Source organism: Coturnix japonica, chromosome 1 (assembly GCF_001577835.2).
Source record: "Coturnix japonica isolate 7356 chromosome 1, Coturnix japonica 2.1, whole genome shotgun sequence".
Lineage (NCBI taxonomy): Eukaryota > Metazoa > Chordata > Aves > Galliformes > Phasianidae > Coturnix > Coturnix japonica.
The window spans coordinates 45498255-45516324 of NC_029516.1; the positions used below are offsets into that span (position 1 = coordinate 45498255).

The 18070-nt window shown below is 42.2% G+C and overlaps 1 protein-coding gene across 1 annotated transcript; it reads right to left on the reverse strand.

Annotated features, from left to right (window-relative positions):
- Positions 1-1062: 1062 nt before the first annotated feature.
- XPNPEP3 (X-prolyl aminopeptidase 3) lies at positions 1063-18061 on the reverse strand. Its single transcript, XM_015860714.2, has 10 exons — positions 17804-18061; positions 16782-16898; positions 13844-14251; positions 12003-12205; positions 11497-11559; positions 8931-9044; positions 6504-6589; positions 5722-5905; positions 4151-4271; positions 1063-3297 (listed from the first exon to the last, which is right to left on the reverse strand). The coding sequence occupies exons 1-10, from the start codon at positions 17847-17849 to the stop codon at positions 3131-3133; spliced, it is 1509 nt and encodes a 502-aa protein (XP_015716200.1). The 5' UTR covers positions 17850-18061; the 3' UTR covers positions 1063-3130.
- Positions 18062-18070: the final 9 nt, after the last annotated feature.

The following is an 18070-nucleotide window of genomic DNA, read 5'->3' on the forward strand; positions in this document are numbered from 1 at the left end:
AGCAGGTCACTGGTGCAGTATGAAATGGGAAAATGGAGAAGAGTCTCCAAGGACTTTAACTATAAGCCAAGAAGCTTCTTCATAGGGATGGCTGACTGAAATGAAATTTCCATCTCATTCTCTGATTCCTTTAAGACCTGTGGCTTAGTTCCAAAAAAATCCCTCCCTAACATGTCTTGATTATACCCGAGTTTCTGGTGAATCAAGAAGTCCAACAAAATGTGCCTTAGGGTTACGCATATCCAAGCTCCTACGAGCCAGTGAAAGAAGTGGATCCTGCAGTGAGGATCTGGAAATGGATTCACTCTCATCCAGCAGATGACGAGTGGTGCTGCCACTGAGCTGCTCCTGCACCCAAGTGGTTGGAGTGAAGAATCTCTTCAAGGCAATAAATCAGGCAGGATACGACTGGAGATTAGGGAGTACGTCATTGTTACGTGCAGTCGGAGAAGGGATTCTTTGTACTGGATTCCTATGAGTGATGTGTAAAACGTTCACAGATTTGGTTGTATTCAGGAGATGCAGTGGCACATGTATACGTACCAGCTGAGACTCTGATTATCTACTTCTGCAGCAACTGAGAGAAAGCCCTCAAAAATTTAGGCTGGCAACACTCAAATGTAATACATTCTATGGAACATGCTCTCATGGAGCAACAGATTCAAAACATTTGCAGTAGTTTATGCTGAAGAAATGGCTAGAAACTCTGGAAGATTTATAGAATATGGAGCAACTCACAGCCTGAATTGGACACTTTGCGTGGCAGCGCACAGCAGTCAGTCCTGGCTGATCCAGTACTGCCCACCCAGCTGAGCCACAAACACTTCTTTACTGACAAACATTCTTCAACAGTCCTAAGTTCAATTGGTGTTTGCAAGTTGCGGGATTTTCCTGAAAGACAGAAATCAGTGTTTGTCTATATTTGACAGTGTTACTTGAAGTCCAAGACAGATTACAGATAATTTATAAATCTCTCTGAAGAATAATGCTTTCTGAAGCTTTCAAATCAGTTTAATAGCCATGCAAATTGATGGCTCAATAAATGACCTTCTAGAAAATGCATTATTTTAAAAATAACTTTTTAATATGTATTCCAAGGACTTATTTACAGTACGTCTGTTGACTCTGCAACTAAGCACACGTGCAGATGTGGTCATCAGCAGGCACACGTCTTTTCAGCTACTTACAGTTCCAAAATCCAAGACATCTCCCAGCTGGTATGGCTCTAGCAGGTGCAATTGGAAAAATAAATGCGTTAGACTGGAAGGACATCAAAAGTAACCATCAGTTCTGCGTGTCCACACTTGACAACACCCCCCATACAACAGTTTACACTGTGATGCACGAATATCTAACAATAACTACCATCAGAGATTAGTAGGTTTTCTCTTCTAGGTGAAACTTGATACATTAAACTTTGTGAAAGCATTCATTTTTTTATCTCATTTAAAAAACAAACTTACAGCATGTCTTGGCTGCCTTTCAAGTGCCAAGTTCGCACCTTGGTAGTTACACCCCGCTTCCATTAAAAGCAATGGGAAATGCATGACACTGCCTGGCCTTCACTAAGTCAAATGTAACACAGAAAAATAAAGAAAGGGGGATTAAAACCAAATTGCTGTAGGTTACACAGCAACAGAACCAGAAGTCAAACTCAGGAACCCTGACTACCACTGCCTACATCTACTGTGGGGAGCTGGGGCATATGGGGAAGAGGGAATGACATACATTAAGGAGAAAAGCAGGTTTAAGGAAACTGTGATATTATGGAGCATGAAGACAAGAGGATAGAGTAAGAGAATTTTTAAAAGTGGAGAGGAAAAATACCTAAAGCTGCAATTAGAAAGGAAAAAAAAGATGATACAAAGAACAAGCCAATGTATGTAACAGGAGATATATTATTAGAGACATTTTGCAGATGTTAAAAAGTTGACTGTCAAAATATCTTTAGGAAACACACAGCATGTTTGCCTCAAATAGGTATGTTTACGATGGCATCACAATGGTTCGGGTGGTACGCTGTTGCTGACAGAAAGTTTTCTCTTTACTCCTCATAAATCACATTTGCAGCTGCCTAAAAAATATCACAAAGCGTTCATTGGCATTTGGCAAAACCTAAAACCCAGCAGTGCTCTTGCCCTCAGTGTTCTGAAAAGGAAAATTATTTCAAAGGAGTGGTATAAAACTGCTGCTTTCTTCAAAAATGCACTGCTGAAGTTGCTGACAGCATAAACCGGAAAGATGCTGTGACTGTCCCAGAACTGACCATGTCACATCCAGCTGACAACCAGCATCTTGCCAGTGGAGCCCAGCACAGCCAACATAGTACTGGCTTCACAGGGCAGTGGCAGGCTCAGAACAAGAGCCTTGAATGGAGATTTGTGATAAAAAGAAGAAATGTGGAAGACAAGAATGAACAACCTCCGGAGTCCCATTAGTACTCTCTACTCAAACTTTTCAATAAGCTGAAAGACTAGATGAGGTGTTTTCCTCTGCTGATGGCTTATTTTGCATCTGCTTGAACCAAACCCAAATATATTCTTAAAATAATAAAAGCACTCTGCACAGGCTTCAGGCTACCTCCCAACCAAACCCATCTTCTGACTACCAAAACCTCTCCTCCCAGGGCTCTAAAGTCAAAGATGTTTGAAACAACTTTATTGTCCAAAAGCAGCATTTTTCGGAATTTCACTTTAAAATTCTGACTATTGTGATACTACTGCAAAAGGGTAAACAACAGGACTGTGGTCTCAGCAGTTGCACTACTGCATCTGTAGAGGAACCAGACAGGAGCTCTGCTACTGGCAGCATTCACACACAAAGTCCATCTTTCCAAGGGCATCAGAACAGATGGACCCACACAACGCAGGGATGAACCCACCTCCATGTTCTGCAACAGCTCAACATCAGCACTAATCAAATCAGAAGGAAAATACACATAGAAAAGTTTGCTTTGCTTTTCAGTACTCTGTGCCAGAGTCTTTTGCATTCCACTTCCCAACTTTGGTTTTGGAAACAGCCATCAACTGATCATACTCTCCATCACTTGACAACCGCTGTCAGTTACAGGGATCTGCATCCCTGGAGGCATGCGTCTCCTTGGGAGGATGCAAGAGGCAGAGGAGGGGCATCATGAGCTGCGACCACAGATCTGCTCGATATCGTAGATCTCCTTAGGACAGTCAACAGACAAGATGAGAGGCGAATCATCTCCTATCACAACATCATCCTCGATGCGCACACCAATGCCACGAAATCTCTCTGGGGCATTCGCATCATCTTCAGGAATATAAAGTCCTGAAAGAAGGGAGGGAATTAAAACATGCCACACCCTCCAAAACACCTTTCCCTCACTGCATCACCATAAGAACAGGGTTAGATTTTCAGCAGTATAAGAAGAATTTGACCTTGAACAAGTTTAGTAAGGGTAACTGTTCTCTTTCCCCTCAGTTGCAGCAGCTGGTAAAAAAAAGAAGGGGAAGTATCTGACAGTGCCTACAGACACCAGCATGTCAATAAAAACTTCCACAATTACAGCTGGTCCTTTGGCACTTCTTGCTCTCAATACGATGTTCACAGTGATGATTTTAACAGTGTTCTGAATAAAAAGAGAGAAGAGCCAAGCATTAAATATAAGTTTTCATCTGACAGCTCCAAATCAAGTGACGAGCGGAAATAAAGACTCATTGTGAAATGCCTCATTTGCAAAGATAAGTTGTGAACGCTTGTAATTGTGGGCTGCAAGGCTCAAGAGGGACTTACACTACAAGTGACTGGTAGCAGTTTAGTTACAGTAACACAGACCACAGCACATAAGAATGTACCCTACCTCTCTGCACTGCAACTGACCTGTGATGCTGAGGATCAAATGCCAGCGGTCTTAAGTTCTAAATTATTCTGTCTCTTGCAGCACAGACACTTTCTGAGAATTCATGCCCACACGTTGGCTGTATTTGAGATGGAAATGCAATTTTCAAATATTCTAATATTTTTGGGAGGGGTGTAAGATAAGGTTTTCTAACATTTCAATTATTTTCAAGTTCAACAGGAAAGGACCTGAATGCTTTGGTCAGAAGAACCAACTAACTACTCAAAGCAATACATCCTTGGTGTCACATGATTTTGTCCACCACTGACTGTATCTTTTTACCTGGTTCAATGGTTATCACCATGCCTGGCTGGAGCGGGACAGACCGGGATATATCTGGGGTATCATGAACATCCATGCCCAAGTAATGGCCCACGTGATGTGGACAGTACCTTCGAACAGCCTGATGGAAAACAAAGCAAGTATTACGGAGGTATTTAAACACAGCCAATCTGTTGTTCAAATGCAGGAGATGGAAAGAAGACAGACAGCAGTTCTGTGCTGTGCTTAGTTACCTGCTTGTCTCTCGGCCCTCAATTTACCAGAACTGAAGGGCCCTTAAAACCTAACAGAACCAGCTGCCTGTTCTGAGTATTTCCACTCAAGCATGAGCTTAAGCACATCCACACCTTAGCATGACAGGCAAGACTTCAGTTTTTATCTCACTGACCTTTGCTGCCCCAACCCTCCCCATCTCTTAAACACCCCCACCCCATGTTGCTCCTATCAGCAGACCCCAACAAGTGGCAGCAGCCAGCACAGCTACTTTGTGATGTGGTGAAGCAGTCACCTATGCATAAAAGAAAAGAAGCCAATTTCATTCAGCAGCTACAGCAGGATTCTAACCCAGCTCTACTGGGCACTGTTACCACCTCCCCCTGCACCATCCTAATCTCCTCCCTCCAGGGAGGAGCTCCCATCAGCAGGAATCAGAGCTAATACCTCCTCAGTCCCCCAGCTCCTCACATTCCCCGAGGACTGAGCTGCAGATGTTATTCTCATCTGCCTGTGCTGCCACCTGCCGAGAGAAATTGGCATGACCGCCTCCATTCGGAGGCGAGAACTTGAGCTGTTACCGTTCTGATGCTGTAGGACAATTACATCTGGCAGAAGTTTGCACTGCTGCCAAAGGGGTAGTTCTGCCGCCTGGTCCCAGTCACCTTTTTGGTACTGGCATCGGCAATCATGCAGATGTGTAGTGAGTGGGACTAGAAAACTTTTCTAGTGGCAAAACAATCCTATTTTACCTGCAGGTTTAGCTCCAAGGCAGCACAGTTCCCCACTGTTTCCCCTGGATAATTCTTTGAATCCCAGCAGTGACACAAAGAGGTACAGAAGAGGCAGCGAGTGGAAACACTGAGAAATTGGGCTGCACTTTTTGGTGGCAGTGCAGATTAATGTTATTTTAAACAAATCTCAAAACTCTGACTAAATACCTGCAGTTGACCATGCACACAGCCTTCTGTATCAGTGCCAATGCTTCCCTAGGTCTCTTCGGATTATTTGTATTTGAACGCTACACTGACATTAGTAAGTAGTGTGGACCAGTGGGAATGGATTTGCAGAGGGAAACAGCAAGTGTCAGGGGGACAGTATCCTCACTATGCATGTGTAAGCCCTGGATGTTATTTTAGACCAAATTGTGCACTGAACACCCATTAGGGGTTGAAACAGATCTTCAAGTTCAGCCTCACCTGAAAGAAATCCAGTTCAGCACTGAGACCAGCCCACAACACGGGTTAAAGCACATTAAGTAGGGATAGTTAAAAGATTCACTTCAAAAGCATATTCCTGTTCTAAACTAAAGCCACTAACATAGAAGTGAAGCTGGATTAAGAAAGAACTGTAGGTACCTTGAAGAAGTGGCTATCAGTAATGCTGCTCTTTAGGATCCCCAAGTCTTTCAGCTTCTGTCCAACAAGGCTCAGCATGAGGCTGTAGATATTTTCTAGACTCACACCTGGGGAGCAGAGGCTCAGGCAGGATTTCTGGATATCCAGGACAGCCTGGTACAGTTCTGCTTGAGGTTTGGTAAACCTGAAAATCATCGCGAAAAGGAACAAAGCACATTTCTCACAATTAAGTCCTCACCCCAGAAGCTGTTTTAGAGACAGATTTGGTTCAGTGCTGGAGAAAGGAAAGTCAGAAAGGAAAGCAACTGTCTCCTTATAGGAAATGCCAGACAAGGTATCTCTGAAACATGCCCTTCAACGCACTGGGTAGAAGCAGGGTTTCTACTTGACTTCCCAACCCCAAGGCAACACTATTGCTGGAGAAAGAACACACTCAAGCCCAACATGCAGGAGTCAAACACACAAGCACAGGGACACCGCACCAGCCATGTATTGGTCAGATAAACTCCTATTCCATTACTCTGAATAAGGAACAGCTGAATGCCCAAAAGCCATCTCTTCACTTTAAACATATAATAATACCTGAAAACAGCAATAAATAATGAAGCAGTGGGAAATACAGCTTTTCACACTGAAACATTTGTTTATATAATTTCATTACCCTGAAGAACTACAGAAAGGGACATATTTGAGCTATTGTCACAGATTGCACACATAGACTCAAACTGTGCATTATTTAAGAGCTTCTCACACTCCTTCAAAACAGCCTTGACATAACATACCTTCCATTGATGGGCCAGGTTCGTGTGATGTCGCTTACATAGCAGGAGGACTCACATCCGCCATCTAGCAAGACCAGTTCACCATCCTGAGAACAACAGGAAAACAAACCCTGTGGATCAGTGGCTATTAAGTGAACTGATTTCTCAGAGAGTAGGAAAGGAGATGATGCAGTGATTTCTGCAAAGCAGCTACAGAGATCTGAACTCCTTTTGCAGAACAACACCCAGCTGCTATTACTTATAAGTAGGCTACTGCAGTTGGATTGCTTCTCTGCAAGTCTCTCACCATTAGGCTTATCTATAGTCTGAACTCTAATGCACTGATGTCAAACACTTTGGAGTAAAAGAGACATTCTCATGAACTATACCATGCTCTCAGATGTAAGCCCCATTGACACTGCAAATCCTATTCCAGCCAAATATACAGCTGACCAGTAGTTCTCTGCTTGTGACTGAGACAGAAAGGTTTTGCAAGGGGAAAAAAGTTTTTTGAGCTACCCACAAGATCATTAACGAGTAAAAATATTAGCCTTGTCATAAGACTCAGCAAAATAACTTCTGTGATAGTGCATCACTGCTGTAAAATTGTTGTTTAATAATTTGTACCATCTTTCTTCTTCTCTTGACTGCTCTGAGATAGACTTCTGAATTTATCTGCTGATGAAAAACAGACTTCTGAAGATACAAACCTCCAAATCAATTCAGCAAAACTGTCCTATGTCAATCAAATTGCTGACTGCACATCTTCCAAAAAGCAATGCAAAAAAGACTAAGGTCCAAGAACAAACCCACTGCCTTGCTTTTCCTCCTTTTTAAAGGGATGAGAAACAAATAAGAGTGATCAGATCTATGAAAACTTTGGATTTAATTATCTGTGGATTTACCTTCCTTCCACGGTTACTTTGTATAGAGACTTTTATAGATTCATTCTACAGGTCAGTGACTGTGCTAGCAGCCTTGATGTGGCATGACAAAGAATAACTCTAGCATATTAATGAAAAAAAGAATAATGCTAGCAGTACTTCCATTGGTGGCTACTATCGATATGTGTCACACACACACCATATGTGAACTAGAAGTGAGATGGTCTCACTACCACTTTCCATTTAAACCCTATTTAAAACTTTTTCAAAATAGCTGGTTCAATTATTTAAGTGAAATATGAAATTACAGTACCTGTCCTCTTCCAAGCAATTAAACAGACTAAGTAATAATCAAGTGGCTGAAGAAATTCAGCCTGTGGTTTGACTATTCAGTGCCTTGTTATGTCAAGGATCTTGTCCTCTTCCTCTAAAGCTGAGTCCACTGAGTGATAGAAAGTCCATGCCTGCCCATATGCAGCCTTCAGACACCTTCTAACTTAGATACCTCGTTAGCCTATTTGGCAACAAGATGTATAAGAGGCAGCTCATGAAGGAAAAGTCAAGTTTGTGCGTTTAACCTCCTACTTACTAGTTTAGAAAAAAAAAACAAGTGACAGTTGCTTAACAGATCAACTTTAACAGAAGCAACTGAAGTTACGCATGCATGCCTGACCTTGGATGACAGAACAACAAAAGAGGTTTATTTCTGCCAAAAACAGTCTGTCATATCTTTTGTACATGTGTCTCTACAGATCATTTCAAGGTCTGCTTGTATGCCAGCTTCAAGAAAAAAAACACAATGCTGGCATGAAAAGTTTCATCCTGCATTAATGTGGAACATAAATATGCTCCACTGAAAATACTAAATACAGCAGAGGGGTAATAGTGCTCCTCAGAATACTTACCTGAATCTAAAGACATTTTATCAGGAAAACTGTGGAGGGTTCAATTCAATAGTATGAATAATCAAAATATATTCATTAATACATTAATTTACCTACAACTATCTAATTAGTCTCTCTCAGTGTTTAACGCTTGCCCTTTCCCTTTTTGTTCTCCTTCCCTGCTTTACTGACCTACATGGTGTCTGAAATGCATTTCAGCTTAGCCAGAGAAGGGATGCATTACTGAACCTTTGGTTGCAAAGCAGGGTCAAGCAGTGCAAGTGACAGCAGAAGGATTCCACAGTGCTTTTACTCTGTCTGGCACAGCTGTCCCTCTCATTTGTGAGGGCAGCAATTCACTCAGTACTGCACCACTGAAATGTGGTGTGGAGCAGGCATCCTCGCTAAATTAAATATTTACAAGCTTGTTTCCAAGCCTTTCCACCTTACAGAAAATACAGCAGCAAGTGCAAAGAGGAGAGAAAGAGACCAGAAGGAATAAAATTAATCTATCAATCATTGACAGTAAAGTTTACCAGGAGAGAATCCCTTTCCCCTGCTAACTTGAAAACATTGAAGTGTTTTGATCTCTTCAGCCAACACAGATCAGCAAGGAGACGCACATGGGGACAGCGTGTCACATAAATACATTTCAAGTAACTGGACAGCATATGGTTTACCTTAATGAGCTGATTGTTCTTCACATAGTGCAAAGTGTTTGATCTATTGCCACCAGCAACAACAGGGGGGTAGGCCAAGATGTCAGCACCACGAGCTCGGCACTCAAATTCAAACTGGAATACCAATTCAAAGAGGAGGAGACTGTTAGTGCTGATCCCGGTGATTAACTGCCCTGGAGCTATTATGAATCATGTCCTTCAGGTCTTTTTTTAATTTGTACAACACAAAGTGAAACTGTGAAGTGACTTCATCACACGGAAGCAGCCTGGCAGGTTTTCCAGAGCACTGGAGGAAATAAAATGGAGCTATCCATTTTTCAAGAGAGCATTTTAAGCCTACACACAATCTCAGGGAAACTTTCCCTGGTGCAAGCATAGAGTACCAGAAATTCGTTACGCTGTCATAAATCCAGGTGAGGATTTGTTCTTACTTAATGTTTCACTGTTAATTGCTGTACAAATTTGCAAATTATCCATGATGACAACAGCTGTGTTTTGATGCTTAGTGTATTCAGAGCTGTATTGAATAAAAATTATATAAAACATGCACTACCTCAATGTCAGAGCAAAAAAAATCCCACAAAATTAATTCAAGAGCTTTATCATCCTTCAGTGGTGTAGCAGATGAAAAGAATAAACTTGTTTACAAAGCTCCTCTATATTCTCAGTATACTACTAGCTTGTCTTTTCTGTAACTAGCAAATCCATATGGGACAGAATATTCTAGAATGCCTACATGTAGTGAAGAAGGTTTAAGATCCTGATGTGGAGTGGAAAATTGAGCTGTAAAATACACTGAAATTAAAATGATTTTCTTTACAAGTTAGATGTGTGTCTCAGTGCCATGTCAGCACAGGCCCATCTATGTCAGAATGAAGGGTCAAATCCTCCTGATAAAACTCAAACACGCATCTCACTGTATTTCCTCACAAAATTCCTCACCAAATGTGCAGGCAGGTGTCTACATTGCTTCAAGACAGCTATGGTAAGCTGATGCAGTGAGAGGCTAGAGTCAAGAGAAGCAGGCTTTACAAAATGGTCTTATATATACTTTCATTTTGTACAATAAAATTGTTTTATAGAATACAATGATAACTATGTCTCCAGTTTTGTTTAACTGGTTTTGTAGGAAAATATGGTAAAAAAAGACATCAGTGGTAGATAAATTTAGACCTTCAGTAAAGGTGGGGAAAATACTGTTAAAGAATTCCTCACACTTTATTGCAAAAGCTGCAGAAGTTCCACAAAAGCAAACACTACAGCTGCTAACAAGTTATACATGAATTAGATATCCCCTTCTTCAGACATGAAAGGTGAAATTCTTTTGTATACAAGTCAGAGCCTTCACCAAAATGCTCTCCCAGAGTCATACCAAACAACCACCTGGTTAGGAAGAGCTCCTTCAATAAATGAAAACTTGCTTCCTTCTAATTCTCCCACAAAGCGCCAAGACTTGTTTTGTGGTTTTGTTTTTTTTAACTCCCTCATTGCCTTGGTGATAGTTTGTAAAATGGATAGTAGAAAACAAACTGCATTTGATTTACACAGGTAACAAAATTACACACCTTAAAGGAAGTAATTTCTTGAGACCTACAGCCCTGTACTAAGCAACAAGCAGATAACTAAAACATAAAAGTAACTTATTTCTTTTCTCAGTTATCATATTTGTTGTATGATTTATCATCTACAGTGAATTATCTTTACTGAAGATATAATCTCTCTGCACGTTTAGTAAGAAGAGGAAAATCCAAACGTCCCAGAATTCATACTTATTGTGGGTGGAAATGGTAAAGATTCCTTGACTGAAAGCTTATGTTCAAACTCAGGATTTTTCATTTACTGGGCTAGTGTGTCTCCAGAGCTATCAGTCTGCTTAGATAAGGCACACTTTGGACTCTTGTCCATGAGACACATTTACTCAAACACAGATGTAGCCAACCCTCTCTTTTATAGCTTTTCTGGACTTAACTGTTATATTTTGTCTCCCCCTTTATCTCTTATTTTCTTTAGACCTCCCAATTCTTTCTCCTCATGGCTTTCCTTTGCTTCTTCTCCCACACTGAAACTTCCGTCACACAGTGTATTTCTTTAACTGAACCTTCATGTAGTAGCTTCTGACCATCACTGATGGGATTAGTTTGTATCCTGCCACAACACTCAAGGTGCTTTGAAGAATCAGATCAGCATCTTCAAAGCCGGACTAGAGAAGAAGCTTATTTTCTGTTAATTTTATCAATCTCCTACCTTTTTTTCAATGCCTTTAAATCCACAACAACCATTTGTGGAGCTTTGACTCTATCTTTATTGACTCTTGGAAATAACAACAATGAACAAAAGACCTCCAGGAAGAATATTTTATCCTCAGTGTAGGAGCACTGAACTTTGGAGCCCGTCCATGCATGAGAGCAACAGCACTAGTATGGCTACCAGGTACAAGATAAATATCCATAGGGGCAGAAAAATATGTATTTCTCTTTCATTATTGGGAGATCTGACATTCCTAGTTTCCTGGAAGGGTAAGAAGCATTTAACCCTTCCATCCCACCTCCAACAATAACACACTCACCTTTGCATACAGAAAGGCTTCATCCACTGGAGATTTTCTGGCAAACATTGTCTCTATGAAAGCCTATAAAAGAAGAAGAAGGACCTTTCAGTTAGTAAAGGACCTGCTGTTACCTGCTGTCTTTTGGGGAATGCCTAAAATTCGCTGTTTCCTTGAAAACAATGGAACAAATGGAGAAGAAAATAGCTCAGGGAAGGAGAGTAGATGTTGGGGAGACAGTATAAGGGGCACTGCTGTTCCTGAATAAACACAGCTTTAAAACAAAGTCTAACACCTTCTGGATCATCTTGGCTGAAGTTCCCTTGAGAGAAGCTCGTGGTACATGCTGTTTTCCTGTGTTTCTTTGTGAAATGGGGGGAGCTGAGCCCAGCCAATAGCTGAGAAACAGCAGTTCAGTAACTAAGATTAGATCTTATCCTTCCAGCCTAACTCATGCTGTAACACCCTCTCCGCTTTCTTGTTTAAAGGAATGCACTGGTTCTTTCTGAGAGTACACAACTGCGCACCTCCGATGTCACTCGTCCAGCTATCTTCATCCTTTCAATCTCCGCAGGAGATTTGATCAGCCGAAGGTTTTGCACTAGATGCCGGATGCCTTGGATGTGATTTTTGCTCCGAGCTTTTATCTCAACCAGGGGCTGCATATAGTCAGAGTGCAGTTCTTTATGCACTGGTTTAGTCATATCATACCACACCTTGTTTGACTCACCTGGAATACAAAACAAATGTTGATGCAGATGAAGGTAAGTTCAGATATTCCCTCCTCATACTGTACAAAATCACCCCTCCTAAGCTAGACATGTTGCTGCACTGGTAATTTTCTCTGAATCTGTATTTACAGGTCATGAATTTCTATCAGATAACACTAGAGATCCCTTAAAAATCCAGAAAATTAGCAGTGCATAACATGTAGATTTGACAAATCCCCATTTGTATGCAAATATTGGATTTTCTGATCATCACTGATCTTGCACAGATAAATGTAGCTCGTGTATCAGGGTTGCAGTTGCATAGGCAAGCAAGTCACTGCAGTGGGACATGTTTTGAATCATTCTCTCATTTATCCATTACATATTGACCATGCTTTGGAATATCTTTGGTGAGCAACTGCTTATTTCAGCGATTTAGAGGAGATTAACTTACTGAGGACAAACATATTTACCTATGTGAAAATCTATTTAGAACATCAGAATTAGCGCCTGTTTCCCCATAGGAATGTTTTAAACGGGAACAAAGGTGAGGGAACTAACAAACTCCCTTGATGGATCATTTTTCAAGTTATGAAATATTCACATTTATTATGAATAAATTCCTTCAAGTTTCCAGTGCTTCAGAGTGGTTCTGGCCTTATAAACAAAAAGATATGCCTAAAACAGTAATACGTGCTCTCTTGTTTATATTGTTCCTTACTTCTCAGAGATGTGCCCATCAGTGTTCACATACGTACCCAAAAAACTCAGGTCACAGAGGAGAGGCACAACCCCCATGAGAGAAGCACTTCTACATCATCTCACTGGACTTCCAAAGAAAATATATGGATATTAAAGTTGTCAGCCTAACTAAAATTTTCTGTGAATACACTGAACACAGAATAGGCAGGAGCATCAGAACAAGCCTCTTACTTGCACTGACCGCCTCTCGGTTTACAAACATCGTTACTGAGACCATGTGGGACAGAAGGTGGGAATTCATGTTAGTTAGCCTTAGATGCCTAAACTAAGATCCTGCATCTTTTCTACAGTCATCCAACAAGGATAGATTACTTCTAATGAGAGTATTTTAAAGCTCTTACATGAGCAGCTGAAGGAGCTGGGATTGTTCAGTCTGAAGAAGAGGAGGCTCAGGGGAGACCTTATTGCTCTCTATAACTACCTGAAGGAAGGTTGTTGTGAGCTGGGGGTCGGCCTCTTCTCTTGTGTAACTGGCAATAGGACTAGAGAAAATGGCTTCAAGCTGCACCAGAGGAGGCTCAGGTTGGATGTTAGGAAATACTACTCTGCAAGAGTGGTCAGGCAGTGGAATGGGCTGTCAGGGAGGTAGTGGAGTCACCGATCCTGGAGGTGTTTAAGGAACATTTGGACATTGTGTTGAGGGACATGGTTTAGTGAGAGCTATAGGTGATGGGTGGATTGTTGGACTGGATGATCTTGCAGGTCTTTTCCAACCTTGGTGATTCTGTGACTTTGTGAGACCCTCTTTGCTTCTGTCACCAATACAGGCTCACAGATTAGGCATTTAAGGGAGAAGCCTATACCTACTTATTACAGTTTCTTCCCAGAACCGTAAAGACGTACCATTCAGACCCCACGACCCACTCTTCACCTCATCCCCCGTTTGTTTTTGTTACCTTTCAGCTTGGCCACCAAGTGCCTGAACTCCTCAATAGTGTACGCTTCATCTACTCCTGTAAGAGCAATGGCCCCATCTGTGCCTGACCTGGGCCCATCCCACAGCTCTCGGCTCGGATCTCTCCGGGGCACAAAAAGTATGGCCTTGTGAGAGGGAAGTGCTTTGCCAGGTAAGCTCTGCAGCACCAGGATGCTGTCAGGCTCCTGGAACCCACAGAGATACAGGAAGTTCGTGTCCTGGTGGAAAACATAGGGGATGTCATTGCTCATGTAGTACATGGGGTTGGATAGCAGAATCACCGTGTGGTCCAATCCTTCCCAGCCTTGGGCTTCCTTCTGGATCAATGTCATCAGTTTGTGCCGGCGAAGAGAATATTCCACCTGTGACAATCCTGGGGTTACTTCCCCTATGACCAAAAAAACAAATCAGATCAAAATAATTCAAGGCCCTCGTGATATTTTACTAATTACATGCTGGATTCCTGCTTGCTTCCTGATGCCTTTCATATGCATGGCTTTGTTGCAGTCTCCCACTAGCCTTTCCATTGCTCTTTCAACATCTCAGCTCTCACCCCTGCAGCACATCCTTGCTTACTCTGCTCCTGCACTGTGCAAACAGGAGGAATTTGTTTTAAACACATTTTCTGATATATATTTCTATGCAAAGGCAGAAATTACAGAACCTGGTAGAACCAGACAATTGTCCAAAGCATTCAGTGAACAGAAGTTTGGTAGGAGTGACCTTCAGAAAGATAAGGAAAAAAGGGGACAAGGCAAAGTAAACTTTGTTGAAAACATGACTTTTTTTATAGCATCTGGACATTGAACCAAAGATTACCTCCTTATGCTGAGCACTGATTTCATCAGGTAAAGCTAGAATGTCTGTTCAAATACACACTAAGTCAACTCATAAAGTAACTAGTCCTGAACCCTAAGAGGCAGACTGAGAGCTAGATACAGGGAAGGGAGTCAGAAACACAGAGGTTCTCCTCACAGGATTCCAAGCAGAAGGAAACCACGACCCACAGGCTGGTATCACTCTGATTAACAGAAGGAATCTTTCCTGAGGAAGATGTAGCTGATCTCAATAATTCAACACCTGGATTTTTCTGAAGCTAAATATTATATTCCACGCGGCTCTAAACAAATGTTTTCTTTGATGAAAGTCTGCATACCAGTCATGAAGGACAAGAAATGAAACAATCAAGAAACTCACCAAAAGTGGACTGAAGTTGAAAGAACAACCAACAACTAAGTATATATTTTTAAGAGCATGAGATTCCTTAACTATGCTATAGACTAAGACATAAGCCTTCTCAGTGCTTTGGCTAATATCCTATATTAACACAGGATTTAATTTAGATTGCATTTTCATACCGCTAAATTATAACGTCATACTCTTTCTTTACTCTTTAAGGTATTGACAATTATAGGAAAGAAAATGCAAATTTGACTTTTACTGTAAATGGATTCTTGCATGAGTAGGGCCGGGGGTTGGGGGGGGAGTTCTATCCAGCATGTTTGTCTCTGACAAGAAAAGAATTTAAAGAAATAATGCTTTTCATTTACATTAAACTTTATAGCTTGGTATTTGCTGTAGAAATTTTCTTGCTTTATCTATAGGTGTAGAATGATATAGAATACAGAAACTCTTTCACTGCAATCTGATCCCACAATTCTGCAATATTATACTGCATGTTTCCTATGCTCCACTGTGTTCCTGTCAGCTAACTGCTGCAAACAGCCCAGTAAACTGCAATAGAGTGGAACATGGGAACCTCAGTTGCTTTCCAACTGTGAGGTGTGGAGTCCTCCAATCTTTAAAGTCATTTTCTTTTAAAATTAATCATTTCAGCTCAGCAATGTCATATTATTTCTGTAGAAAGGCTGAGAGCCCTGAGACTGTTCAGCCTTGAGAAGACTGAGAGGGGATCTTATCAATGCTTACAGATATCTAAAGGGTGGAAGTCAAATAGATGGGGTCAGGCTCTTTTCAGTGGTGTCCAGCAACAGGACAAGGGTCAGCAGTCACAAATTAGAATACCAGAAGTTCCATACAAACATGAGGAAGAAACTCTTTATTATGAGGGTGATGGAGCACTGGAACAGACAGCCCAGAGAAGATGTGAAGTCTCCCCTGGAGATGTTCAAAACCCACTTGTAGTCTGCAACTTACTCTAGGGAACCCACTTTAGCAGGGGGGTTGGAGTTTATGATCTCCAGGGGCCCCTTCCAGCTCCTAAGATTTTGTGGTTCCATGAAAGTAATTCCTCCTATTTTATTGTGTTGGCTCATGACACCAGAGGTGGATAGCAGTGGTATGGCAGGTTGAACCTTCACACCAGTATTCTGTTACATTTTGTTGCTGTGCTGCAGAGGGCAGCAAAGGGTCAGTCTGACAAAACAGTATCTGCTAAGGAAGAGTACATAAAGCAAAGTTGTGTTATTGAACTCCTCCATGTGGAAAAAATAGCACACATTGACATTCATTGATGCTTGCTGAATGCTGATGGAGAACCAATAGTGAATGTGAGCACAGTGAGGTGGAGGTGGATGGTGCATTTCAGCACTGGTAACAGTGATGTGGAAGACAGGCCACGTCTCAGTTTTACAAGCACAGCATGTGGGCTCTTGTTCATTGCTGGTGAAACTGTATCACTAATGGTGGTGATTATGTTGAGAAATAGTGTTTGAGAAAACTTGCTCTATCAAATAGTGTTATTGTGCTCTTTGTATCTGTTGTAGTTCGCAGGGAAATAGATAGGAGGAGTTTCTTTCAGAGTACTTTAGGAGTAGCCTACATGCCAAATTAAGCTAATCATAAACAGATGAAATCACAGACATGCGTACGATGCAACAGAACAATATTCTGTCCTCATAAAATAAGAGAAAACAAAGATACACCAGTGACAGGATCATGTTGAGCATAAACCTAACCTGGTTTGAGTAGGTGCGGGTGTGTGAAGGGGCTGGGCTGGCCCAAATATCGGTTTGGAATCTTCTTCTGCTGGGCTGGCTGGATGGAGAATCTCCGGAGAACACATGACTTGCAAGCTAGAGGAAAAGAAATGGACCACGTCAAAGGAAAAGAGCTTTCGAGTTAGAAAACCTTAAAATCATAATCAGGTGACGTTATCCCTCGTAGCATTCACTTACCTTGTATCACAAGGTAATACCTGCCTCACTTTTCAATTTGTTATATAGTCAGACTGAAAACAGTTACTCAGAAGCATGGCTGCGTATCCCATTTCTAAACCCACAAACAGCACATACAGCCACATAGGCAATTCTTTAAAGGAATTACATGTGTGTACTGCACTTGGAAGCTGTGGGAGCGCACAGTAAGACAAAAGCTAAAACTAAACACAGTTGTCACAACTTTACCAACTTTGGATTTCTGTCATTGCTGAAGGAGGTGGCAACAGACCTAACGGCTGATACAGAGAGAATTGTTTGCCTTTTGTTTTGCCTGACACACCAGTTTGTGCTGACATAGTCTTGGGTTCTGAGAACAAACATAACCAACTTTTCATGAGTTGGTTCATAAGCAGGTCTGAAGCTGCCTCACACAAACAGCAGCACCACTCGGCTGAGAGCTGCTGAGGGAGCGGTGTGACACCATGGGCTGGGGGTTACTTACACAGCATGACCAACAGTCACAGCATACAGCACTCGCTGTGCACAGACTGACAGAATAACAGCCCGGAGATCCAGGCCAGGAGACACAATTTTACTCTACCTACAGAGAGGACTACCAAGTACCTGACCACAGGATAACACAACAGGCGTTAATGAAAGCAATACCGTGAAGGCAATAGGAAGCTTTCCAAATTGTTGCTTTATTTCCCAAACAACGGTACCCTTCGGATCCAACCGCACCTGAGACCCCACATCCCTCCCACCCACCGCAGCGCCCTGCAACGTGTCTGTCAAATCACTGTGGAGAGGAAATCTCTGACCTGTGAGGCCGCTCCAGCCCCTCACCGCCGCCGGCAGGCCCGACATGGCCGGGGGGGGCCTTCCCCCTGCGCGGCGCCGCCTTGTGACCGCATCAGCGAGCGCCGCTCCGCCATCTTAGGCGCCCGCCGAGGCCGCCTGTACGGGGCTTGAGCAACGCGGCTGGCGGCTGCGAGGCTGAGGCAACGTAAAGGGCGGAGGGGCGCACTAAAACGGCACGGGACCCCTCACAGCCCGCATAACCGACACCCCCGTTTCTAGAAGGTTCC

Excerpts from the sequence above, each read along its gene's own strand:
- XPNPEP3 (XM_015860714.2), bottom strand. The coding sequence starts at position 17,849 with ATGTCGGGCCTGCCGGCGGCGGTGAGGGGCTGGAGCGGCCTCACAG. Across the intron at positions 14,252-16,781 it reads CCCGCACCTACTCAAACCAG|GGGAAGTAACCCCAGGATTG; the intron begins GTTAGGTTTATG and ends TTTTGGTCATAG. Across the intron at positions 5,906-6,503 it reads ACCTGGCCCATCAATGGAAG|GTTTACCAAACCTCAAGCAG; the intron begins GTATGTTATGTC and ends GATGATTTTCAG.